The following is a 25368-nucleotide window of genomic DNA, read 5'->3' as shown; positions in this document are numbered from 1 at the left end:
TTTAATAGAACAACAACAATGAGATAGCCAAAGCTACATATTTTGGGCCTACTACTTCTGAGTAGTTTTTATATATTTGGTTGGTTGGTTCTGAATTAAAATGCAGCTAATTTAGCGTAAGAGGGAATAGATCCCTCTCTAGCATTGTCACTTTCTGGTCGTTTTGCTTTCTCATTGCGTTTGTTTTTTGTGTGTTTTCATACTGTGATATTCTACTATCTCAGGTTTAAACTTCTCAATTTTTTTTATTCCATAAATTTGAAAAGTTGATAATTTTCTTACATTTAGGTCTTATCTTGTCATTAAAGGGTGATTAAGGGGTCCAGAAGCCAGACCACTTGTGATCCACTGATGTAGAGCTTTAAAAAAGTATAGTGTACCTGTAACTGATGGAACTGTGTGTATAGCAGGTGATATTTCTTTTCCTGCTGTGTTAAGTATTTAATCGGTATTGTATGCATTTGTAAGCCCACCCACCAAATTAGAATATATTCGTTGTAACCCGTGTATCTAGTACGCGTAGCCTAATTCTAAAAAACAATTCTGCCACCCACATTTGGAATCTGTTGGAGCAGTAGTTCGCCTCGGTGCGGTTGGTGCGTCTGAAAAACAGCATCAGAAGAAGAGCGGCCGCGGCCCGCGCAGGCGCAGACGCGACCACAACACAACGACGGCTAACTGCTAGCTCACCTGGCTCAGCTAGCTTGAGTTAGTATTCCACCCAAAATATGACGCGCTAAATGTGAACCGTAGACGAGTCAATAAAGCTACGAGCTCAGATAATTTGTCGGACGCGTGTACGTTGGTATGTTAATTTATCATTCAGTAAAACTAACCAGACACTGCACCATGGGGCTGGCGCTATGGCACGCTAACTATCTTGCTAGCTATCATGCTATCTATGGATGGGGACATTAGCGCTGCTGCCGGCTGTCCCATACATTCTCTATCTGGAGCTAACTGTTACAGCCAAGAGCGTTTAAAAGAGCAACTGGACTTGTTGAGTTTAGAGAAGACGCTTCGCCATTCGCCCGAGTAGCTTCTTCAGTTCTGAGGGAAGGGTTTCTGTCTTAAAAAGTCTAAAATTTGATAATCCCAATTTAAGGCCTTAAAAGTCTTAAATATGAACATATTTTGCATTGTATGCATTGCATGTTCTAAGCTACAATTAGTCAAGTCCTAAATCCATTTATTACCACTTCATTTGTAGTATGACCCCCTCTGGCCCCGGCCTATTATGTTCCTGTTCCTCATTAGTGGAGCCCACCCCAGAGATGTCCTGAGTTGATGGTTGAATGACGATAAATTTTATTTTGAAAGTAATTCTGGCTCTCCCATAATGGTGTTAAAAAGTTGTAAGTTTCACTTCAACCTTCAAAACCTTCAGAAAACCCCGAAGGAACTGGTGGGAAGTTTGAAGTTTAACTAGGGAACTCTGTTATCTGAGTAGAAGATTAATATTTAACAGATGCAATCTTAATGTAGATTTTGCATATGGCAAATCAGAGCTGGCTAGTAGTCATCCTGGAATAATGTTTGTAGCTAATTTAACTTTTTGTATTCCGCTGACTCGAGTGCTGTCACCTCTCAGGTGCTGAAAACGGCCTTCCACAATGTATGCCGTGTACAGACAAGCTCATACCCCCACTGCTGTGGAGTTTTCTGTCTACTGCAACTTTATATCCAGCAAGGAGAAGAATTTGGTCGTTGCTGGAACGTCTCAACTGTTTGTCTACCGGATCATCCACGATGTGGAGGTAAGTGACCGTCAGCTTCAGTGTAAAGTACAAGCATTACAGGGCTTGTGTGTTGTATGTAACGTTTTTTTTTCATTATTTCAGAGTACATCCAAGAGTGAGAAGTCCTCGGGTATGTCTGGGCCTCCTTCTCAAACATATGTTTTGTTATTGATAATGATAGATGTGACAGATGTAGCTGTTGACTTTTAGCTGAGACTTGCCTCCTTGTCCTACAGAGTCCAAATCTCGTAAGGAGAAGCTGGAGCAGGTGGCATCCTTTTCTCTCTTTGGCAATGTTATGTCAATGGCCAGCGTTCAGCTTGTAGGAGCCAACAGGGATGCTCTCCTCCTCAGTTTCAAAGATGCAAAGGTATGACTGTCTAAAATGTTCGAAGCTTAAACAAACTTTTAATTCCCTTGAATTGTTTTTCTCTGACCTCCGGATGTGTTTGCTTTCTCTAAAGTTGTCCGTAGTGGAGTATGACCCAGGGACACATGACCTGAAGACGCTGTCTCTGCATTACTTTGAGGAGCCGGAGCTCAGAGTACGTTGAAAAAGAAAAAAAAAAAAGAAATAAACTGAAGTAAATGTTGACAGGTACAAGGGAGTTATTATAAAAATAACTTGCGCTCTAATTGCATTTTCAGGATGGGTTTGTACAGAATGTACACATTCCCATTGTTCGTGTGGATCCAGAGAATCGCTGTGCTGTAATGCTTGTTTATGGCACCAAACTTGTGGTGCTGCCGTTCCGAAAGGACACGCTCACCGATGAGCAGGAGGGTGGAGTTGGAGAAGGGTACGGCCGGAGTCTTCTATGCATTCTGCTCGTTAATATCTCTTTGTATCTGAATGGGCTAACTATCTTTCTGTTTCATCTACAGGCCTAAATCCAACTTCCTACCTAGCTACATCATTGACGTTCGGGAGCTAGATGAAAAGCTACTGAACATCATCGACATGAAGTTCCTCCATGGCTACTACGAGCCCACGCTTCTCATTCTGTTTGAGCCCAACCAGACATGGCCTGGGTCAGTTCATCACCGCTAGAGTGGCAACTAAATGTTGTTTTGTGAAATTCCGATCATCCACTTTGTGCTTGATTCAGAGAGTTTTCACTTGTTTCACCTCTGTTGTATGGTCTCTTGCAGGCGTGTGGCTGTGCGTCAGGACACTTGTAGCATTGTTGCCATCTCCCTCAACATCATGCAGAAGGTTCATCCTGTCATCTGGTCTCTCAGTAATCTACCTTTTGACTGTACACAGGTCATGGCTGTTCCCAAGCCTATCGGTGAGCTCAGTGTTTTTCAAATACCCGCCAAGATGATTTCATCGAACAGATATAGATTTTCAGTATGTAAGGAAGCGTGTTGTGTTGTCAAAGTGCGAGTGCTGACCACACAAATGGTTTCTAGGTGGCGTTGTGGTGTTTGCTGTGAACTCTTTGCTGTATCTGAACCAAAGCGTTCCGCCGTATGGAGTTTCTCTCAATTCACAGACAAATGGGACCACAGCGTTTCCTCTGCGTAAGTATCGCGTGAAACAACAAACCTTTACTTTTATTTTTGATGCTTTTCTTGTTACAGAATGCACCATGTGAGGTTTATTAGTGGATAACATGTTCTGCTTATGCAGGTGTTCAAGATGAAGTGAAGATCATGCTAGACTGTGCTCAGTCTGACTTTATTGCTTATGACAAGATGGTCATCTCCCTGAAAGGAGGGGAAATGTGAGTTGCTGTAATTGTCATCATGATTTATGCAAAGCCTGATGGAAGAGTATGATTTAATGCTGGCTCGTTTTGCCTTGCAGTTACGTGCTGACCCTGATAACTGATGGCATGAGGAGCGTGCGGGCTTTTCACTTTGACAAAGCTGCTGCCAGCGTCCTGACAACCTGTGTAAGTAATGCCTTTATCCGCGATGGTCTGATAATGCAGGAGGTGTGTGACGTAAACGCATACGTTTACTTTTGTGTGTCTGTAGACAAACACATACGGCAGGAGGGATTATGTTTAGACAGGCATGGGGCTTTAAGATTAAAGAATGCTGGAGGAAACTCTTTAGACATTACCTTAAACCCATAAGTTGATTATATTTGACCGACCTTTCAGGATATAGGGTATAAAGTAGGGTATAAAAGTATATACTGAATATTCTGCATATCATACTTTCCAGCTTTTAGAGAATTTCAAATAAAGGGTTTTGGAAACTGACGTTGGACGTTTCTTCTTCAGATGGTGACTATGGAGCCAGGCTACCTTTTCCTGGGTTCCCGCCTCGGAAACTCTCTACTTCTGAAGTACACTGAGAAGCTGCAGGAGACACCAGCAGAAGAAGGCAAAGAAAAGCAGGACAAAGACAAAGATAAAGATAAGCAGGCACGTTTGTGTTCATAAAACTTTTGTGGAAACATTATGCAGATTTAGGGACATGTGTTTTTTTTCAGCAAGTATTGAGCAATTCATTTAGATTATGTGCTTTCAGCCTGTCACTATTAAAACGTCAGTGCGTTTGCATGCATGTTAAAAAGTGGATGTAAACACGTCACTTGGACTAAAATCGGAGTTCTCTTTATCCGATTGAGACACCCAGGTAATAGGACTGGAATTCGGTTTTCTCCACCATGTATACGTTTAATGGGACTACAATCAGATAACGCGTGTGCACGTGCTCCACAACTGCTGCGTAAGCGTGTGACCCCGGAACAAAAACATCCAAGAAAGCCGGTCGCAGAAGAAGACGCTAAACAGAGTCGGTAGAAGAACCACCGGAGGGATAGCACATATCTTACTTGCACCACAAGTAGCGTGCACTTTACGTAGAAGGTTAAAAAATGTAGTATTATATGTCTGGTTGTCGTTTGAAATGCCGGTCTGCTGCATGAACGACTCTTGTTTATTATATCACGTAATAGGTCAACTGGAAAGTGGGCCGTATTAACGTGTTGTCAACCCGCTGAAAAGACACATATCGCCACCTAGTGTGGAGGAGGAGCACATGTTCCCGTCAGTTATTCGATTTTCTCGCGTTGCATGTAAACTGGGACAAGGACTGTAGTCAGAAAGTTGAATTTCGAGCATAGCTCGATTAAGCTCTGCATGTAAACGCACTGTTATATTTTTTGTTCTTTAAATAGTCTAAGATCATTGCTAATGCTTTCCAGGAGGAACCACCAAGCAAAAAGAAGCGGGTCGAGTCTTCTGCCAATTGGACTGGTATGTTCATTGTCACTCTGATGTGCACCATGCTTGTGCACGAGCTAACAGTCTGTGATTGTGTTTACCAGTGTCCTGGTTATGAGGCTTGATAATATACAGGACATACTGTTATATTGAACGCAGAGAAATGTGGTTATTCATATCACTTTCATCCTGGTTAGTGATTGCTGCCTGCTGTTAGTGCAGGTGGCTGTGATGTGCTTTCATGCAAACTTGCAATGAGTGAATGGAAAATATGGAAAATACTTAAGATAGATATGGCTAAATTTAATGGTTAATGGTCGAGGCTCGGCATACATTTATTCCGTTAGTAAAGCCGATGTCATCAACAATATCTTTTCAGGTGGTTCTGATGTCTTGCCTTATGTTTCTTTTCATTTGTGACCTTAGTTTGTCCACTGTACGTGTTTGGAAACTGGCCGTCTATAGCCTTATTAGACATTGTTTAATGCTTGTTTTCCACATCTAAACTGCCAAGAATGTTTTGTGTTACCAGAGGGAAAAACTTCTTTATTGCTCCAGAAGTGAGCTTTTATTGCCTTCAAAGATGTGTTTACGTTATATCATCTTGCTCCTGTGCATTCAGTCTGCAGCATCAGAGACAAAGATAAGATGTTTAAATGCGACAATATCCTAGTTTGTTTCAGAGTACTCTACTGCGCATAAGTGGCTTTTTCAAAACTGCAATATCAACGGCTTCTCAAATTGGATTGTGATGTTTACACGCACAGACACAAAAATGAACTAAATGGGCAAAAGATTTGTTACACCCTTTTTGTTTTGTCAGATGAGGTGGATGAGATAGAGGTGTACGGAAGTGAGGCCCAGTCAGGCACTCAGCTGGCCACCTACTCCTTTGAGGTAAAAAAAAACAAAAAAAGCTTAATTGCCTTTCCTAATGTTTTCTGTAGGCGTACACGTCTCTAGATAACGATGAAGGGTGTTTTCTGGTGTTTTCTTACAGGTGTGTGATAGCATACTCAACATTGGACCTTGTGCAGATGCCTCTATGGGTGAACCTGCTTTCTTGTCTGAAGAGGTACACACATGGGAAAGATTTTCAACTCTTTAATCTGGATGTTGCTGTTTTCTGTTAGACTACAAAAAAAAAAATATTTCTTACACCCACAGTTTCAGAGCAACCCTGAGCCTGACCTGGAGGTTGTTGTATGCTCTGGCTTCGGCAAGAATGGTGCACTGTCTGTACTTCAGGTAAATCTTCTTAACTTTTTAGTCTGTCGTGTCACGCATGGGGACATAGATTGTTGTATGCTCGATTACTGTCACCGCACCGTCCTAAAACCTGTGGTCGCAAGGGCCGTCTGCCACAGGTCCAGTGACGGTGCTAAAGTAACGTCTGGGTCTACCAGGGCTGCCTCAGAGATCGACGGAGTAGCCTGTAAACACCCCAGATACAGCCTCACTGAGCAAAAGCTTGTGTCTGTCACATGAAAATTCAGTATCAGTATGTTTTCCTGCTTTCTTTCATGCTGTTATGTTTCTTCCGTTCTCAGAGGAGCATTCGGCCACAAGTTGTCACTACGTTTGAGTTGCCAGGTTGCCACGACATGTGGACGGTCATCTCAAGTGAAGTCAAGGAAGACAAGAAAGTACTGTCTATTTCAACACTGTCAAGTTTTCAGCTCAATGTTTAAATCGCTCCATCGTCTTTTTCTTTTTTTTTTTTTTTACCTTTTTTTTTTTTTTTGCTTCTTCCTCAGGCTGCAAAAAGTGATGAGTCAGAGGATGGAGGAGAGACTGAGCCCGGTGAGGATGGCGAAGAGGGAGAGAAGGACAAGGAGGAGACTGAGAAAGAAGAGGAGAAGAAGACAGAGCCTCCCCTGGAGGATGATGCAAAGAAGCACGGATTTCTTATCCTAAGCAGAGAAGACTCAACCATGGTAAAAACGCACGTCAACGCATTTCGCTGAGTTTTGAATTGCTTAAATCATGGTTGAAGTGGACACACAGCTTGGATTGAAAAAATACCTAAAAAACAGTTATGAAATGTTGTATTTCCTTATGATGATTTAGCTTTTATGTTGATAATTTGACTGTAAGTGTTTTCCTGTAGATCCTTCAGACAGGTCAGGAGATCATGGAGCTGGACACCAGTGGTTTTGCCACTCAGGGACCCACTGTGTTCGCTGGAAACATTGGCGATAACAAGTACATCATCCAGGTCTCCCCTATGGGCCTTCGACTCCTGGAAGGAGGTAAAGCGACAGTGATTTTTGCATTTGGAATGGAAAGTAAATGGAAAATACTATGAATACATTCATGTAGTTCCAATATTTTGTGACACTTTTTTTTTTTTTTTTTTTTAAATCAATTCTGCTTCAGTGAAACAGCTGCACTTCATCCCGGTGGACCTGGGCTCTCCCATAGTGCATTGCTCAGTGGCAGACCCTTACGTGGTCATCATGACTGCCGAGGGAGTGGTCACCATGTTTGTGCTGAAGATTGACACATACATGGGGAAAACGCACAGACTGGCTCTGCAGAAACCACAGATTCCCACTGTGAGTAAGAACGTGCTCAGTAGCACTTTTCAGGTGGTCTTTATCTGACAAACACGCCCCCTCCTGGCCAAACCAAAGCCCCCACAGTTAAATTACAGCATCTTCACCTCAGATATTGAGCAGGTGGATCCAATGTTTAACCCACTGCCTCTCTCATATAACAGCAATCTCGTGTGATCACACTGTGCGCGTACCGAGACGTGAGTGGGATGTTCACCACAGAAAACAAAGTGAGCTGCTCCATCAAGGAGGACAGCATGATCAGGAGTCAGTCAGAGACGGAGACCATCATCCAGGACCTCTCGTAAGAATTCACGCTGACGCACCCGACCGCTTCCTGTCTGTTCACAGTTGTTGACTGTTGATTGAATGTGTGCGTGCAGCAACACGGTGGACGATGAGGAGGAAATGCTGTACGGAGACTCCGGTGCCGGCGCGTCAGCTGTAAGGGAGGACGTCGCCCGCAACTCATCAGCAATGGGGCCTTTTGGAAATGACGGAAGCTCAGTAAAAGCAGAGCCCACCCACTGGTGTATGATCATCAGGGAGAATGGTGTGATGGAGGTATGGCACATGAGGAGTTGAAGGTGGATTTACGGCTGTTTATTTGCAACTGGTACAGGAAAACTGAGTTGATATACATAAGGAAGTCGGTTAGATGCTTTAAAACGGTTAAAGAAAGACTGTGAGATCTGATTACGAGTGTTTCTTGACTTGAGAATTCATCTTGGCTGTGTTCCTGATTGCAATTCCCTACATCTGAGAAAGATGTTGCTTCTGATTTGTGTTTTTTCTCTTTAGACTAAAATATTGGGATTATTCATTGACAGGACTTTTTCTATACGCATGTCTTTTTACATTTCCTTTCTTCTGATAGATTTTCCAGCTGCCAGAGTGGCGACTAGTGTTCCTGGTGAAGAACTTCCCAGTAGGCCAAAGAGTGCTGGTGGACAGTTCCTCTGGCCAGTCAGCAACACAGGGGGAAGGTAAAAAAGAAGAGGTGACTCGCCAAGGAGAAATCCCATTAGTCAAAGAGGTTTCTTTGGTCTCCCTCGGCTACAATCACAGCAGACCGTATTTGCTGGTGAGTCCACTGAAGTCCTTGATCTCATCTGACATGTTGGGAAAAAAGAAACTGAACGAGAACAGGGTTTGACTGAATGTTTTCTTTCTTTCTAGGTCCACGTGGAACAGGAGCTTTTGATCTATGAAGCGTTCCCGTACGATCAACAGCAGCCACAAAACAACCTGAAAGTCCGCTTCAAAAAAGTAAGAGTCACGACTGATTAGACCACAGCAAGTCACTTTCTCATGAAGTCAGTATTAACAGTGTTACTGCTCCACGCAGGTGCCCCACAACATTAACTTCAGAGAGAAGAAATCAAAGCTTAAGAAAGATAAGAAGGCGGAGAGCAGTGTCACTGAGGAAAGTTCAGGCGTGAAGGGACGTATTGCCAGGTTCAGGTACTTCGAGGACATCTCTGGATACTCAGGGGTAAGGAAGCCACTTTTAATAATTCAATAATTCACCTAATTATCCTAAAACCACGCTATAATCTCTGGTAACCATTCAACTCTCTACACTTCCTCGTCGGTGCAGGTGTTTATCTGCGGTCCGTCTCCTCACTGGATGTTGGTCACCTCTCGGGGAGCGATGAGGCTTCATCCAATGACCATCGATGGCCCCATCGAGTCTTTCTCCCCCTTCCACAATATCAACTGCCCCAAAGGTTTCCTCTACTTCAACAAAGCGGTACACAGCACACATTTTCACTTTACACAAACATGTTTTCACAGTAATGCACTGACCAAAAGGTTTCCAATCATCTCAGTCTAGTTTCTGAGATGTTATTTCATCAGGTGTGGCAGGACTCATAGCTTGAAGTAGTACATTAAAATATTGTGAATAATCTGCACTTTATTTTTTTTTTTCTCAGTTATGCACCTATACTTCTATTTTTCCCTGTGTGCTATGTGTAATTGTTACTGTCTGTACTGTATTACTTGTTTATCATTGGCTACAGGTGCAACAATACATTTCTCCTTGCATTGTACTATGTATAACTGCAAAAACCTATTTTATCTCATCTACATTATCCAAGCTATAAAATTGGAGCTTCCTCTTTGTTGTTGCAGTTGAGTGCATGATAACATACGTTAGCACTGGTCCTTAAATTCACTTCATCTTGGACTGACGTCAGTAGCTGCAGATAGTAAAATCCGTTTTCTCTACAGCATTAGCTTCAACTCACGAGTTGGAGTTAATGTTTCAGTTTTATTCCCAGACTCCTTTGGACTTTTTATTAATAAATATCCAGATATTTGTTCATCTGTCCCTGTAATCATTCGACCGAGAGTTTCATTTCCATCCAAGATATGGAGGAGGATAGTTTTTAGAAGAAAAGGATGAGTTTTGACTTGTATCACTAGGGATTCCTGAAATAGCTTTTTATCTCAATCATTTGTTTTTTTCCAAACGTGCATGAGAGCCACTTTAACAAGCACTGGAAGTGTGAGAAGTTCACTTAAAACTGTGAAAATAGTTCAGAAACGGCTCTTTCTCTGTTTGACTTTTCTTCCACTTTGTAAGTCTCTTGACCAGTCTTCTGTGTGTTCTCCCGCAGGGCGAGCTGAGGATCAGTGTCCTGCCCACCTATCTCTCCTACGATGCCCCGTGGCCAGTGAGAAAAATCCCGCTGAGATGCACCGTCCACTACGTCTCCTACCACGTCGAATCAAAGGCGAGTCTCCTCTCACTGAGCCCCCGCGGCACCAGAAGCACCAGCGCTGCGACGTGACGCGAATTCAAGGCCAGCCGCGTTCCCGGACACCTCCATATGCATGACACGATGCAAAATAAAAGCATATCGATCGAGCTGCTTTGAAAAGTTTCACATGAAAAGACTCGGGCCTTGAAGTTTTCCTACTGCGAAGGGGGAAAAAAATCAATGCGGGTGACTTTGAAGGGATTAGTCTTTGATGTGAACTTTTTCTGTGTGTTTTTTTTCCCTCTCAGGTGTACGCTGTGTGCACCAGTGTGAAAGAGCTCTGTACTCGCATCCCCAGGATGACTGGAGAGGAGAAAGAGTATGAAACCATTGACAGAGGTCAGACAACACACACTCATATCTAATTCCCAACCTTACGTTTAAGTGTCTACAAATTAGAATTAGATTAAATAGATTCTAACCACTCGTCCTCATTGTCACCTAGTCAGAGCGCAGCATTGGACATTTACAGACACCTGTCGTTGAGGCTGGTTATCTCTGCTGATTCCTGATCGATTTAGTTCATCATTCCTGTATTTCATTGGCTGGTCTTTGGTTTCAGAGACATTTTACCTCTTGCTGGCTCGTGTTGCCTGTGGCTTGGCTTTGCTCAGCTCTTGACCGTGCTCTCAGTCTGAGTTTCTGTCATGTTTTGGATCTCCTCCACACACGGGTTAAACTTGTTGAGCTGCGATGCTATCTCAACATGGCAGCCACATTCTTAACAAGAGGATGCAGGAAATTAAATATTTTTTTTAAAAAAATGGTTCAAAATTTTCAAATTTGAATGGGAAAATGGATTTATTTATTTATTTTTAACTTGGCCCTACCTACCTGCAGCTACTGCTGGTTACAGTGGTTTAATTCTACAGCTCACTGATTTCTGGGGGCGGCAAAACAAACTATTAGTGTTTTTAATAAAAAAGTCGGTCGATAATTATTCGTTGAACAACTGCGTCTAACATCATTTATTCTGTGGACAGCAGGACCCTGTGAAAGGAGCTGTAGCTCTTCATCTAACAGCTCACTATGGTCCTTTTTATTCTATTACTCCCTGAGTTAGTTCAAACTGATTCACTGTTGGAAAATGATCGCCAGTAACTTTATTAGTTGTTGCCAAAATTAAAATTTGCTATTTATGATAATATATTATATTTGTAGCTACCTTGAGCCTCAGTTTTAAACCGAATTTTAAATTAGTTTTTGCATTACACTGTCTGTAATCCTTATTTTTCTGTGTATTTTTCTGTGTGGCTCCTCTTCCACTCTGCAGATGAGCGTTACATTAATCCTCAGCAGGAGAAGTTCTCCATCCAGCTCATCTCTCCAGTGAGCTGGGAGGCCATTCCCAACGCACGGTAAAAAACAGTCTCTTTTACACATCTTTAGCCCTTTGAATGGGACAAGTGCAGCTTGAGAGTGTTGTTTTAACAGACAATGGTCAGCTAAGAACAAATTGCATTGCATGAGATCGGGCCCGTTTTGTTTTCTCATTTTCTCTGCAACGGGTCGAGCCACTGGAGGCTCTGTGCTGCTTTCAGAGACGTGTGGGCTTTAATTGAAAATCTTGGCTCATTAATCCAGGCTGTGGACAATTAATCTAGTCTCACTTGGCTGCTTACCTTCATTTCATTCAGGGTCAGTTGCAATTATTGAATAATTTATTCAAGTTCCTGGTCATTTAACTGCTGCAGCTGCATTATTACAAACTGCAGAGGAGCTCAAGTTCAACTTGAACATCCTCTGACTGATAGATGTTTGAACATAAACACAGAGACACTTAAGACGACTAGCTTGGTTAAGTTAATCAAAGGGAGCTGGGATGCATGCATGCTTTTGTAATTATACTTTGTGATTATATTTGGTTAAAGCCTAAAATTTCTCCGACCGAAAGATTTTAGTGGGTGAAGTTTGGTCTGGAGTCTCCACTGGGAACTGATTGTGCTCCAACAAAGATCTGCCAGACCAATCGAAACTTTTGGGTGAGCTAGTGGACAGAAGAGTAACCAGAACAGCTCATAAGTCCACGTGCTGTGGTAGCCAGGAAAATTTGTTGTTGCTTAGTTTTTGAATCTTAGAATAGAATTCACTATTCATCATTTATTAAGGGGAAAACTGAAATACAAATGGCAACAGATTCAGTTTTATGCTTCACATTTAGATGTTAGTTTGAAATGTGTCATTTTTTTTAAGGGCCGATACCAATACCTATTATTTTTCTTTCTTTTTTTTTAACACCAATCTTGACCAATATGTGCTGCTGATTTTTCTGAGCCCATACTGCTTTTTCCCCATTTACATGATAAAAAATGACAGTGATAAAAAATGTTCCAAGTTTCAATTTAAGTATATGCATCAGCGAAGGCACCCGCGTATCGGCTCATGCTGAAACCAGTCTATAGTGTGTGTTTTTATTTGGACTTGGTCGGAGCAGAAATGTCCCAGCTCTGTTTTCACAGATGACTACAAACAAAGGACAAGTGTGAATGTGGAGAAATCCTGGCCATAGTTAACAAAACGACTGGATGAGTTGCTCTGAATTCTCACTTAAGTGTTTGTCTAGTAGTTTTAAGAGATCAGGCTATAGATGATGTATGGATACGTAGGGAAGAGGATGTAGATCAGCTCTATAGTCACATCTCAGCACAGTCCTAAAACTTTAGACCCTAAAAGTAATGAGGATGCCATGCGTTCATACAGAGGAGAAAAAAAGAATATGCCTCATGTTGTTGAGATGTTTTCAAATCATTGATACCAGTCCTTTGTCTAAAAATGTCATGGAAATTGTGAACACAGCGTAATGATGGAGATCATTCTATCTGTGTCCCCTTAAGGATCGACCTGGAGGAGTGGGAACATGTGACCTGTATGAAGACGGTAGCTCTGAGGAGTCAGGAGACGGTGTCTGGACTGAAGGGCTACATCGCAGCAGGAACCTGCCTGATGCAGGGGGAGGAGGTCACCTGCAGGGGCCGGGTGAGACCATCAACACGCACCTTCTCTCCAAAATAGAGGCGGGGCCGCTTTGGTTCTGTCATTTCATGGTTTGCCTCTCGCGTTCAGATTCTGATCCTGGATGTGATCGAAGTGGTGCCGGAGCCGGGCCAGCCCCTCACCAAGAACAAGTTCAAAGTGCTCTACGAGAAGGAGCAGAAGGGACCGGTGACGGCTCTGTGCCACTGCCACGGCTACCTGGTGTCAGCCATCGGACAGAAGGTCTCCACCACACTCTCACATCACACACGGGAAATCACAAAAGTCTCACCGTGTAGAGCTGTGACACACTAGCAGAGCTGGAGCCATTCTCTCATCTTAGCAGGGAACGTGTCTCTTCCCTTCTGTCTACCCTGTCTTAGGAATGGATCGATGTTCTGTATTATATTTGCATGTGATATTTCTTCAGCTGACTAAAACGAGTCATATTGTCAAACTACATTTCAGTAGTTTAGAATTGTGTGAACCAACATATTCTGTCAATTGTTTAAGCTTGATAATGCACGAAAATATCATTATTGGAGCATTTTCCTTAATAATTTGTCTCATTTATTGGGAGCTGTTCAGTGAGTCCTCAGCAGTTCTTGAATTGTGAACTTTGAAGATGTAAACATGTAAAACCCCAGAGTGTAACGCCGTCCATGTCCGTGCAGATCTTCCTGTGGGTCCTGAAGGACAACGACCTGACGGGCATGGCCTTCATCGACACGCAGCTCTACATCCACCAGATGTTCAGCATCAAGAATTTCATCCTGGCTGCAGACCTGATGAAGAGCATCTCACTGCTCCGCTACCAGGAGGAGAGCAAGACGCTGTCTCTCGTCAGCAGGGTGAGGAAGTAACAGCAGCACTGAGCAACACTGCACGGCCAGTTGAGCAAAAGATAAATTTATAGCATTTAATGCTAAGGAGAAGGTTCTTAGTCAACCTGTACTGTTCTATTTAGTTAATCTTGAAACATAGCTGCCTTTGTTGGAACTGACCTTTTTTTTTTTTAAATTATTGTTTTGGTAACAGGATGCAAAGCCCTTAGAGGTTTACAGCATTGAATTCATGGTGGATAACAACCAGCTGGGATTCTTAGGTAATGATCAGCTCAAGCAAGTTGCGTTTAATTAGCAGCTACTGTTCTCATTAATGCTTTACTTTCATTTCAGTGTCGGATCGAGACAAGAACCTCTATGTATATATGTATCTACCTGAAGGTATGTATTACAGGTGCACCTCCAAATTTAAGCCAAGTTATTATCCAGTCTCACGATGCGTGGTGTGTGTTGGCAGCTAAAGAGAGCTTCGGGGGCATGCGTCTGCTGAGGCGAGCCGACTTCAACGCCGGAGCCAACATTAACACTTTCTGGCGGATGCCGTGCAGAGGAGCGCTGGAGGCCGCCAGTAAAAAGGCTCTAACCTGGGACAACAAGCACATCACCTGGTTTGGTAGGTGGCAAAGACCTTTACAATCGGCCTGTGCAGTTCATTTACAAAAATACTAAACACAGACGTAGCATTCTATAGACAAATAAGTGTTAGATTAAATGATCAGCAGAGAAACCTAATTTATAGTAAGAAAGTTGGCTTTTTTTTGTAGCTCTTATAAAATTGAGCTGTCTGGAGTTGTTTCTTTGGAAATCTCTTGTGGACTAAATGTCCAGAGCACAAACATCTGGTTTTGAAAAGTGGCAGCAACGTCAATTTTTATTAGTGAACAACACAAATAACTTCTTGTGCTCTGTGTCGTTTTCTCTGTTGGGTACCTGTGTGTGTTGGGGAGGGCAGGGAAGAGAGATGCTTTCAACAGCAATAGGAAAAACACAACGTGGTTTGAAACATGCAAAAATATTCATTTTGAGACCACTGCGGTGTAAATTAGACCCTGGTGGGCCGCCGTAGTATTAACACTTTATCGGAAACACTGCTAACAGTATCAGTTTCTCCCTGTGAAAAACCCCTCATGCTAAAAAATAGTGTCTTTATTCCGTCCTATTGTTTTTGTCTTCTTGTGGAGAACATCCCACATCCTGAGAGCTGACGTCTTTTCTACTGTTAATGAAGGTTGAGAGGGTCCAGACATGTCCTGTTGACGTCAGTCAGATCTTGTAGTTTGGAGACTGATTTTGAGAGGTCTTGGCAGCGCCTCGCTCCACTTGAGCAGATTCAGACCCTACCTACCCGCCACTAAAAGCAGCCACAACTTTAATGCTGCACAACTAACTCCTGTGCAGCTGTTTTATGTGGGAAGATTCATTACATTAATAGTTAGGTATTTAAATAAGTTTGTCCATTGAAGCCAACCTCAAGAGGCCATTTGTGGAACTACAGTTTTTGTCACTGAGCTTAACTGAAAACATCAAAACTACTCATTTTGTGTACATAATAAAAGTGAACTAAACCTTGTGCTCCCACAGCGACCCTGGACGGAGGAGTTGGGATGCTCCTCCCCATGCAGGAGAAGACGTATCGTCGTCTGCTGATGTTGCAAAACGCTCTTAACACCATGCTGCCTCATCACGCTGGGCTGAACCCGAAGGCCTTCAGGTTGTTGGATGTGGTTCACGTTGATGTGTGTTGTCTGTCTGAGGACTGGATAAACTGATGCGTTACTGTCTCCCATCCAGAATGCTGCACACTGACAGGCGGAGTCTGCAGAACGCCGTGAGAAACATCCTGGATGGAGAGCTCCTCAACAAGTACTTGTACCTGAGCACCATGGAGCGCAGTGAGCTGGCCAAGAAGATCGGGACCACTCAGGACATCGTGAGTATCCGGGACAGCAGGACAGACCAGCAGCTGGTTTTCTCATGGTCTGACTGTATCCTCCTCCTCTCAACAGATCCTGGATGACCTTCTGGAAATCGACAGAGTAACGGCTCATTTCTGAGCACCACATTCCTCCACCTTCTCCACTGAATGCTGTTTTATAGTGAATGGAGAAAAGGCCATTTTTGTGCAAACCTTGTTTTTCTTACTCGTCAGACAAAGAGGCCTCTCATGTTTTGTTAGAATATTTTGTATTAAAAAACAAAACCAAAAAAAACACCAAGTACCACTTGTGGTTTGTTCACATTGACTTTGAATGTATTAAGAGGAGGTAGAACCTTTTATTAACATGTTAAAATATCATTTGGTTCGATGCCACTGGAATATTCTTAGAACTGGTGCTGGTTGAACTGAGAAGACTGGAAGACTGACAGCATAGATTCAATTAAAGTAACCCTGAAGTCATTCTTGTATTGCACTGCCTTCATCCAGACTGTAGTGTCTCACCGAAATATCTCAGGGGACATGTGTTCTCAGAGGAGACGGAGCTGCATTCTTCTGTGTAGTTACACAAATCAAATTAAGATAGAATTTCTTCAAAACATACAGTTAGATCCATACGTATTTGGACACTGACACCATTCGTTGTTTTAACTGTTTCCTGATCCTTTCAAGCTACAATTGTTCAACGTATCTGGGCTTCAAGTTCTATAGTATGTAGCTCCCTACATAGCTGACTAAAAAAGGCTTCTCATGGCAATGTGAGGGATGCTCCTTCATTATTTCTTCATCAGTGAAGCAGGTAAAAGGTTTAGAGTTCATTACAAGCGTGGCATTTGTACTTCAGTGTTTTCAGAATGAATATGAAACAGGCTCCGCTTAGCATATAACACCAAAATCAATCCATCAGAGAGCCAGCATGAACAACAAAAAAAAAACCCTTGGGACATTCTGAGGATATGAAAGCCTGGATGTCAACAGAAGATGGCAGGGCATGGCTTCCATGGTAAAGAAAAACCCCGTCCACAGCTGATAAACAGTCTCCAAGAGGTAGGCGCATCATTACCCAGGTCGACCATAAAGACATGAGTTCAGGAGAGCATGGATAGATGGACCACGACAAGGTGCAAGCCATCAGAAAAATGCAGAAAAATGAAGAGCTCAGATTCAGCCAAGAGACTGTCACCGGTAAATTATTTCAGGACATAACTTCATCTTAAAATATCTCAAATCTGAGCATGATTTATTTCATAAGATTATATTAAAACCACTAAAAAAAGACTAATATTTAAATTAACTAAAATGCTACTCTGGAGTGGGGGCTTGGTGCATGGCCGTCCTGTTGTTCAGTACACACTTGTCCATCTTGACGTGAATGATTTGGCAACATTGCGCACATTGAGCAGCACCGCAACCAGCAGGTCCCTAAGGTAGTGAAGAGCTCCTTGCTGCAGAGCTGCACTGACTTGGTTCGGATGGATCCTTATCCTGCGTTCCTTGGTGGCAACAGGAGTTCATTATGTCAGGTACTCGTACACATCGGCGTCCAAAGAGGCAAAGCCAAAGTACTCGAGCAGCCTTAGGAACACGCGCGTCAGATTCATCATGGCCATCTCTGACCTGGAAAAGGAGCCGTATCGATAGCATCTTGTGTGTTCAATAGCAAAACATACAGGAAGAAGGACCTTTGTTGCTGATACAAACTAAATGAACGCTCACCTCAAAGCCACTTCGAACTTGAGGCTTTCCCACGCTGCCCTCCCCCAGGTGAAGATCCGGAGTCTAGGCAGTAGCCCAGATTTCTCTGCCTGAATCTTTCCCCAGCCTCGCACAGCACTAAAGTAAAATTAGAAAGAACATAAATAAAAAAAAATGTGCCCAGGGTCTCGCTAAGATTTTACACTACAATGTGTATCACACTACAAGCGGTTCATAAAATAAAGCAAAAAAGGATAAATTCAAACCAACCAGATGAGTCTAAAGTGCATTTTATGCACTTTAGATTTTGCACCCTTCTGGGTGTACAGTAAAAATAATTTGGTCCCAAAACTGATCCTTGAGGGACACCATGGAAAAAATAAAAGATATCGTAGTTATTGATGGAGACAGAACTTTTGGTTTGAAAATTAAGAATTGAACCTAAATATTCTTGCCATGTGCCTCATGCCATGCTCATTGCTGTATGGATGTTCCTAAATTCTAAGGGATTTTGGAATTTTGGAAATTGGCCTGGGATTACACTCCTGGTAAATTTAGAGCAAAAAACTTCGGCTCAGCAAAGTTTGGAGCTCATACACTAGAGAACTAATCCTCCTTTTTTCTCCTTTCCTGCAGGGCTACGGCCAGGACTTTAAAACATCTGGATCCTGAGGTGCACAGACACAGCCCCCTCCACCCTCTAGGAAACTTGATGAGAAAGGTTTGGAATAATTATTAAACAGTGAATTCATTCTCCTCTCGTGACAGTTCTGTTATTAAACAGATTGATAACCTATTTATTCTGTAAGCTTTATTCCCCAGCAGATGCGAAAGATCCTGAACTACCTCTATTTAGCTCTGTATTGTTCCTTTCAGGCGGTTGTTGTAACTTAAATGGGTGACATGTCCTTGAAAACCACACAGGACATTAAGGTCTAAAAGTTAAAAGCCTTAATAGACAGACAAACAAAAACAGAGTCACTAGTACAAAGATGTACATTGAATCTTGGGAGCTGTTCCACAAAGAGAGATTAGTGTCTAAGTAGGTCCATTTCACAGTCTTCAATCTTCACCTCTTGGTTTGGAGCCATGGGCCAGTGTGTAATGAAATCTGAATGTGATTCAAGTTGATCTTAAGTTGTGACTGCACTTACCACTTGGCCATGACAAAGTAGCGGTCTACCGGCGCCCCGAGCGTGATGTTGATGCTTCGGACCGTGTTGACGTTCCGGATGACGAGCAGCATGGGCCGAGGCATTGACTTCAGCACCTTCATGATGCTCTCAAAGCGTTCTGTGGCCATTTTGCGCATGTAGGCTGTCTCTTCTTTGCTCAGGATGTTGGACATACCCAACTTCTTCAGGTTGATGGGCCGCTGCAGCAGCATCTCGCTGAAGAGCAAGTACTCTGCATAGCAAGAGTGAGTGGCCAAATGCATTTCTTACAGATTTACTGACATAATATGTTTGAACAGTTATTCATCTACTCACGTTTGACACCGAGGGCTTTGGAATACTTCTCCATGGCAGCCTCATCTCTCAGGACTACGGACCTCCAGAGTTTACAGAAGGCCTCTCTGTCACTGAGGTCAGAGATCATAGTTAGAGCTGAAAGCACATCGTTCTTAAGAGTTTTTATTGATGCAACTAATCCAGCTCTTACTGTTGACTGAGGTGTTCATACAAGCCGTGGTCCAGCAGCACCAGCTCCGCTTTGGCGTCAGGACCTCGTCTCACGAGAACTGCCGACACAGAATATGCAAACGTGGAAAAATTTATTCAGGGGTCAAATTATCTTTCATTTCAACCTCTTCTTTTTGTACAAATCATAATGCCAGATAAAGAGTGATTCATTCAAATATCAGCCATTTTTCAAGTCATCAACTAACTGAAAGCTTTAAAAAAAAAAATACACCATGCTGTTCACTGTTTACCTCGCACTGTAATGTACTTAAATGCGTAATGATGATGTTGTCGACGTGATGACGCGTGAGACGCAGGAAAAAAACAGCAGGAGGTCTGCTGGCCATGTGAAAGCGCACCGGAGGCAGCTCGACCCGGGTCTGACAATCCCGTGTCAACCTGGGATCTTCAGACCAAGATGTGAAAGGGCTACAAGAGACTGTTTACGCCACATTTCAAGAAATTCCCTCAAGGCGTTCCTGAGATACTGCGTCCAGGAGAATACGCCACAGGTACGTCATTCAGACAATTTATGATACTGGATTTATTACAGTGAACAAAAAGCTGATGTGTATTTCAGAATACACACAAATCATTTCTGATATGGTTTCCACACATGTATTTTAAGTTTGATTAGTGACAATACGTACAGGGTTTTTATTAATACTGTACATGCAAACGCATTTACTCCCATTCAACACTACGGCTACTGTAGCTACTTATGGTTACATACTGGCTGCCACATTTGCAAATACAAACCTATCTGAGGAAAAGAAGATACTGACCAAGCCCATGCATGAGACCAGTTCTACTAGTGAGACATACTGAACACTCTGCTGTACCTACCATTTCCAGGATGAGGGTCAGCATGGATGAAACCAGTGTAGAATATCTGCTCAGCAAACGTTCGGATCAGTTTATCTGCTGTCTGGAAAAACAAGAGTTTGACGAGGTATTTCAGACACCACTTCAGTGATAATACGCTGTGTGAGCCGTCAGGCAGAGTGGATCAACTCACATCTTTCAAACTTAATCCTTGTCGTTTGATTTCTTCCACGTTGTTGATTTTGCAGCCATCGCAAAACTCTGCGGTCAACACCCTCTTTGTAGAGGAGAGGAGAAAGGGACACACCAATGAAAAAAGGTGGACAGTATCGAAGTAGTTATTTTGCACCAAAGGTAAGATCCTCACCTTGCTGGTTTGTTCCCACATGACTTTGGGTACGACAATGAATTTCAGATGCTTCAGCTCCTCTGCGCACCTCTCAGAATTCCTGCCCTCATTCTCAAAGTCCAGCTCTTGAGCCAGTGTACCCTTCAAGTCCTACAGAATTTTCAGTTAAAAATACATAAGGGAGGGCTTTCTCTTGGACACACACAGTGGATCAGACAAGTAACGCAACATTTTTCCTGACCTTAAGGACCCATCGGAATCCAAAACTGGGGTGCATGAATTTAATAATATCCAGCAGGATCTCCAGCGTTCTGATGTCACCATCAAACCGATCCCTGAGGTCAATGTACTGCACCTGCAGAAGAGGTCGGGGAAAAAAAAAATAAATAAAAATCAGCACTGTGAACACTTTGGACCAAAAATAAATGCTGAAGTTCTCACCTTCACAGCGACAGGAGTCCCATCTAACAGTTCTGCCTTGTGGACCTGAGCTAAGCTGGCAGCAGCTATGGGTTCATAGTCAAACGTCTTAAAAAGCTGCTCTGGGGTTTTATTGAAGTCTTCTTGAAAGAGCGCATCCACCTGGTACACAAACACAATCATGAGAAACGTCAAGCTGTCCTTCATCAGTGAGCTGCGCTGCTGCTGTTTTGAGTCGCAGTCCTCACCTCTTTGTACCTCCTGTCCAAGGCCCTGTCTTCCAGGACTTGCAGGGTGCGGATGTACTCGGGGGGCAGCAGGTGGTTGAAGGAGCACAGGCCTTGGCCCAGTTTGATGTATATGCCTCCGTTCCTGATGGCTCCTTCCACTATGTGGTCTGCTGCCCTCTGGTGGCAGGCTGACATCTCGCTCACGTAGGATGAGCTGCTCTAGCAGGCGAGGACAGAGGTAAGACATGATTGCACAACCAAACGAAATTAGTGTGAAAGCTAATCCCAGTCACGTCTTCAGCTTCAATCCAAATTTCTCTGAGAGTCAACTAAACATCTGAGCAACACTTTAATGGTGCATTTTTGGTGCATTTTAGCAGCTGGTGCAAGTAGTAACATTTTGAAAAAACTTGAAAATGATCAGCAAGGGGAAGAAAAATAGTTTTCCCACTCTGCTGGGTGAACAGCCAGCTGGTTCGTGAAGGCGATGTGAAAGTAATTGGTACACTGAGGCCATTATGATGGACATTTTCAGACAGTCTTGCCCAGAAAGCATTTGCAATCTTGCACTGTAAGTGAAAAGTGCCAAAAAAAAGTGCCAGAGCTTTTTAAAAAAAAACGTATGAATCCAAGTCTTTCTACTCTAGCACTTCTCATTCAGGAGTGTGGCCGGGGCCACACCAGCCAAACCTCCTTTGGCCCGCTCTGTTTATATGAAACTTACCTCATCTTCTCCGCGCAGAGCCACATTAGTGGTCCACCAGTAATCCACAGAGATATATATTCCCACAGAGAGAGATCTGAGGACACAGAGATGAGACGCTCACTGGGACTTCTGAAGGTTTCTGATGTTTGACTTGTGTATGACATATTCATTGTACGATCAGTACGTTTGGGTTGTCAGAGTAATGGTGTGGTAAAGTATGGTAAAGCCTGTAGAATCTTGGGAGAAGGTAGTGAAATACCTACAAACATGCGGACGGGTTTCATGCAGCCATGGCCTCATAAACACATAAACCAGGAGTGTACTTTTAAATCTTTGGCTACAAACACAGCATCAGCACAAGTTCAATAAACGTTTACTGTAAAAGAAGGCACCAGATGAATGTTGAATGGGGTAATAGTGTGTTTTTAATACGCGACTTTATCCAGTCAGTAGTACCTTCTTGCACTGCAGAAACTAAACCCTGTTTCTGAAACAGCTGAGTCACTGCGTGAAATGTAAAAAAAAGCAAACTGACTTGGATCCAGTGAATAGTATTGTTAGCTAAACGTACACATCCTACAGGGATAAATGTGATGGAAGTACATCATACAACAGTCAGCCGAGAGAAATGTCCAGAAGGCGCCTGCTCGCGGCTCAACATGTGTAAACAGCGCTGAGGGAGACGGGGGCGCTCAAAGGCAAAGCTGGTGTTTGCTGCTGTCAGGTCCACTGTGACTACATGACACAACCAGGTGAGTGTTTTGCATAATGCAACTAACTCACATAGATATGAAATGCACACAGAATACGATTATAACCACCATATTAATAGTCAAGTGAGTAACACTAATTTTCTTGTTAAAACAGCACCTGTCAGTGGGCGAGGTATATTAGGCAGCGAGTCAACATTTTTGTCCTCAGTGTTGATGCGTGAGAAAAAGGAATAAATGAGCAAATAAAGGATTTGAGTGATTTGACAAGGGCCAGATATTAATGGCTGCACCAATTGGGTCATGGGTAAGCGAGGCCCACTGACGCCGGCCTGTGAGGTCCGATCCAACAGATGGCTGAAAAGGTTAATGCTGATAGAAAAGTGTCAGAAGACACCGTGCATCACATTTTGTTTTTGTATAGGGACGTGTACCCAGTCAAGGTGACCAGGATGACCCCTGTCCACTGCTGATATCACCTGCAATGGCCCTGTGAGCATCAGAACTGGACCAAGGAGACGTGGAAGAAGGTGGTCTAAGGTCATGAATTACACCTTCTTCATACATATCACTTATCCGGAGAATGTGCGGCGCCAGGTTGCAAGAAGCACCTCCTTGCTGCTGACACGGGTGTGTGCTTGCTCTACAATAATGCTTAGCTGATCTGAAGGAGATTACACTGCAGCAGGCTGGTGTATCGCAGGGCTCATTTTCTGTTTGCACAAAAAAAATACGCAGACAAACCTGCAGAAGCGGTGGAATCCTTCTATCACGATCCTCATCTTCCTCCTCTCTCTGGGCTCCGACACGACATACCTCACACCCACCGCCACAGGCGCGCCGACCGAGAGGCCAACAAGAGTCTTCCACAGCAGCCCTCTGCGCTTACCTTCCCTGGAAGGAGCGAGAAAGAAAAAAAAAGATAACATAAGATAACAACAATAATAACCATTTATTCATGGATTGGCACACATGTGTGATGGTGCCCTCGACTATATACTTGGTACCTGAGTGAACTGAAGGATCTGGCTTTTGGGGGCGACCAGCTGGGATGAGGACTTCTTCGGAACAGAGCAAAGTGACGCAGGCATAATCTTAACTAAAGAAAAGAAAGAACAGCACAGCATGAGTCTTTCAGGATCACATCTGAAGCCAGGTGTCACAGAATGATGAAATAATAAATAGCGTCTTATCTGACTGTCATCCTGGCCCCTGAGTTATGTGAAGGATGAAGCGGTGGCTTGGTTTGGAACAGAGACTGAACTCTGGACTCTGACAAGGGCCATATTCCACAAACGACCTCCCCAGTAAACATGAGAGTATGTGTGTTTGGAGTTGTTGTGTTTGGGAAAAAAAAAAAAAAAAAAAAAAAAAGAGGGGGCGGAGGGGTCGAGATCAAGGCCAATATTATACGACCAACCGGGATACTCTGTTGTTTTTGCTCGCTGTGTGTGTGCGTGTGTTTTTTTTTTTATCTGAGGGACAAACTGTCTCCACTGCTGTCACATTGATTTACTGATAGCAGCCAAGTCAGGGACCTAAGACACCAAACGAGCCCTGTCACTTAAAACCCCAGAAAAAAAAGGCAGTCACTGACGAGGAATAGTTAACGGTCCGGAGTTAACAGTTGATGACAGCAGCAGAAATTATGCTACAACACCGACACTTTTTTAATGAAATATTACGTGTTTAGTTGCTACCGTGACCAGCTTATTTCAACTGTCAGTGAACTGCATCAAACCCTATATGGACAAATGGTTAAGAAATATAATAAATTACCATTCTAGACGTTTCCCCTGTCGCGTCTATCGGTTTCATAAACAGCTCAGCTTGTGGAGGTGAATTTATGTCCAAGACGTCTTTCCTATGCTGAAAGTCGCGATAGTCCGTGCAGCCACTTATTCTTCTTCTTCTTCGCGTATTGCTGTTCTTCTTCTGTGGTGCTTCTACGGCAGCTTGTATCCAGGGTGTCGCGTTGCTGCCATTGCCACTTCCACGTGACTTTTCACTTTTCACTTTTCAGTGAGCTTTTGGCCCGAACTTCTAGTCCATGTATCACCCGTCCCACTCCCGCAATTTTGTCGCCACAGAGTGCTTTTCATGTGTATATTTCACGCACGAACTGAAATAATGCTCCAGACTGCTGCTGACTAGGGTTTAGCCAAAGAGTAAGTAATAACAGCGAGAAGGTACACACCCACCTACTTCCGGTTCGTGATTTCTGAGAGCATGTTAGTCTACGTTTGTTACTCCTTCCTGTTTTGTTTTTAAAGCAATATCAATGACCTATTTAGAAAATATTGAAAAATGTTTAAACCCCAAAGCGACCAAAACAAGAAGACTGTGTGACAAAAGAACATTGCCTGAACATTGCCTAACTGCATATTATCCATTTCATCCATACACTGCATTAGTGTACTTTTTCTGAATATATTTTGTCAATAATAATAATAAAAATAACTCCTTCCTTCCTGTTTTCATATCTTAGCCTGTATGTATGTATGTAGGTATGTGTGTGTGTGTGTGTGTGTGTGTGTGTGTGTGTGTATACACGATGTCCAACCAGAAAGGCCTGCCTCAAACCCAGACCTTCTCACCGGGAGGCATTAGTGGGCTGTGCCGCCCCCATTCACTGATCATTTGGGCTAAATCCAGTCAGTCGTCAGGCCCCTGGTCATTGTTCAAAAGTGCTGCTGGTGCCAGAGTGGGAGGATGGAGAAGAAGTTCAGTTGTAACGGCGGCTTTAG

The 25368-nt window shown here is 43.2% G+C and overlaps 2 protein-coding genes across 4 annotated transcripts; one reads left to right on the top strand and one right to left on the bottom strand.

Annotated features, from left to right (window-relative positions):
• The first annotated feature begins 594 nt into the window (after positions 1–594).
• Positions 595–16278, top strand: cpsf1 (cleavage and polyadenylation specific factor 1). 2 transcript variants are annotated; one of them, XM_047605175.1, is made up of 38 exons: positions 595–708; positions 1592–1757; positions 1842–1869; positions 1976–2109; positions 2204–2284; positions 2388–2539; positions 2625–2771; positions 2892–3031; positions 3156–3266; positions 3376–3469; positions 3553–3640; positions 3977–4120; positions 4906–4957; positions 5748–5821; positions 5925–5999; positions 6092–6172; positions 6475–6570; positions 6682–6861; positions 7035–7176; positions 7304–7482; positions 7647–7786; positions 7866–8046; positions 8360–8566; positions 8662–8751; positions 8831–8977; positions 9083–9235; positions 10107–10223; positions 10499–10589; positions 11524–11608; positions 13085–13226; positions 13314–13466; positions 13898–14074; positions 14262–14328; positions 14402–14449; positions 14526–14681; positions 15650–15779; positions 15860–15998; positions 16075–16278. In XM_047605175.1, the coding sequence occupies exons 2-38, from the start codon at positions 1614–1616 to the stop codon at positions 16120–16122; spliced, it is 4413 nt and encodes a 1470-aa protein (XP_047461131.1). In that variant the 5' UTR covers positions 595–708; positions 1592–1613; the 3' UTR covers positions 16123–16278. The 2 variants fall into 2 exon arrangements, with proteins under 2 accessions (XP_047461131.1, XP_047461130.1); XM_047605174.1 differs by having other exon boundaries at positions 645–805.
• Positions 16279–17211: 933 nt separating this feature from the next.
• On the bottom strand, positions 17212–24784 carry adck5 (aarF domain containing kinase 5). Of its 2 annotated transcripts, XM_047605176.1 has the most exons (15): positions 24401–24784; positions 23629–23720; positions 23366–23515; positions 21930–22005; positions 21224–21424; positions 20997–21137; positions 20797–20910; positions 20574–20705; positions 20400–20483; positions 20228–20309; positions 19362–19440; positions 19190–19281; positions 18854–19106; positions 17721–17837; positions 17212–17621 (listed from the first exon to the last, which is right to left on the bottom strand). In XM_047605176.1, the coding sequence occupies exons 1-15, from the start codon at positions 24437–24439 to the stop codon at positions 17519–17521; spliced, it is 1755 nt and encodes a 584-aa protein (XP_047461132.1). In that variant the 5' UTR covers positions 24440–24784; the 3' UTR covers positions 17212–17518. The 2 variants fall into 2 exon arrangements, with proteins under 2 accessions (XP_047461132.1, XP_047461133.1); XM_047605177.1 differs by lacking the exon at positions 24401–24784 and having other exon boundaries at positions 21224–21419; positions 23629–23882.
• Positions 24785–25368: the final 584 nt, after the last annotated feature.

This window comes from Mugil cephalus, chromosome 14 (genome assembly GCF_022458985.1).
Source record: "Mugil cephalus isolate CIBA_MC_2020 chromosome 14, CIBA_Mcephalus_1.1, whole genome shotgun sequence".
Taxonomy (NCBI): domain Eukaryota; kingdom Metazoa; phylum Chordata; class Actinopteri; order Mugiliformes; family Mugilidae; genus Mugil; species Mugil cephalus.
The sequence above is the reverse complement of the archived record's forward strand: the minus strand, read 5'-3'. Positions and strand labels throughout refer to the sequence as shown.

Coding starts and splice junctions, on each gene's coding strand:
- cpsf1 (XM_047605175.1), top strand. CDS start 1,614: ATGTATGCCGTGTACAGACAAGCTCATACCCCCACTGCTGTGGAGTTT. Junction 8,047..8,359: donor GGGAGAATGGTGTGATGGAG/GTATGGCACATG, acceptor TTCTTCTGATAG/ATTTTCCAGCTGCCAGAGTG. Junction 13,227..13,313: donor AGGTCACCTGCAGGGGCCGG/GTGAGACCATCA, acceptor TCTCGCGTTCAG/ATTCTGATCCTGGATGTGAT.
- adck5 (XM_047605176.1), bottom strand. CDS start 24,439: ATGAAACCGATAGACGCGACAGGGGAAACGTCTAGAATG. Junction 23,721..24,400: donor CAGGGGAAACGTCTAGAATG/GTAATTTATTAT, acceptor TCTTTTCTTTAG/TTAAGATTATGCCTGCGTCA. Junction 19,282..19,361: donor TATGAACACCTCAGTCAACA/GTAAGAGCTGGA, acceptor CTCTGACCTCAG/TGACAGAGAGGCCTTCTGTA.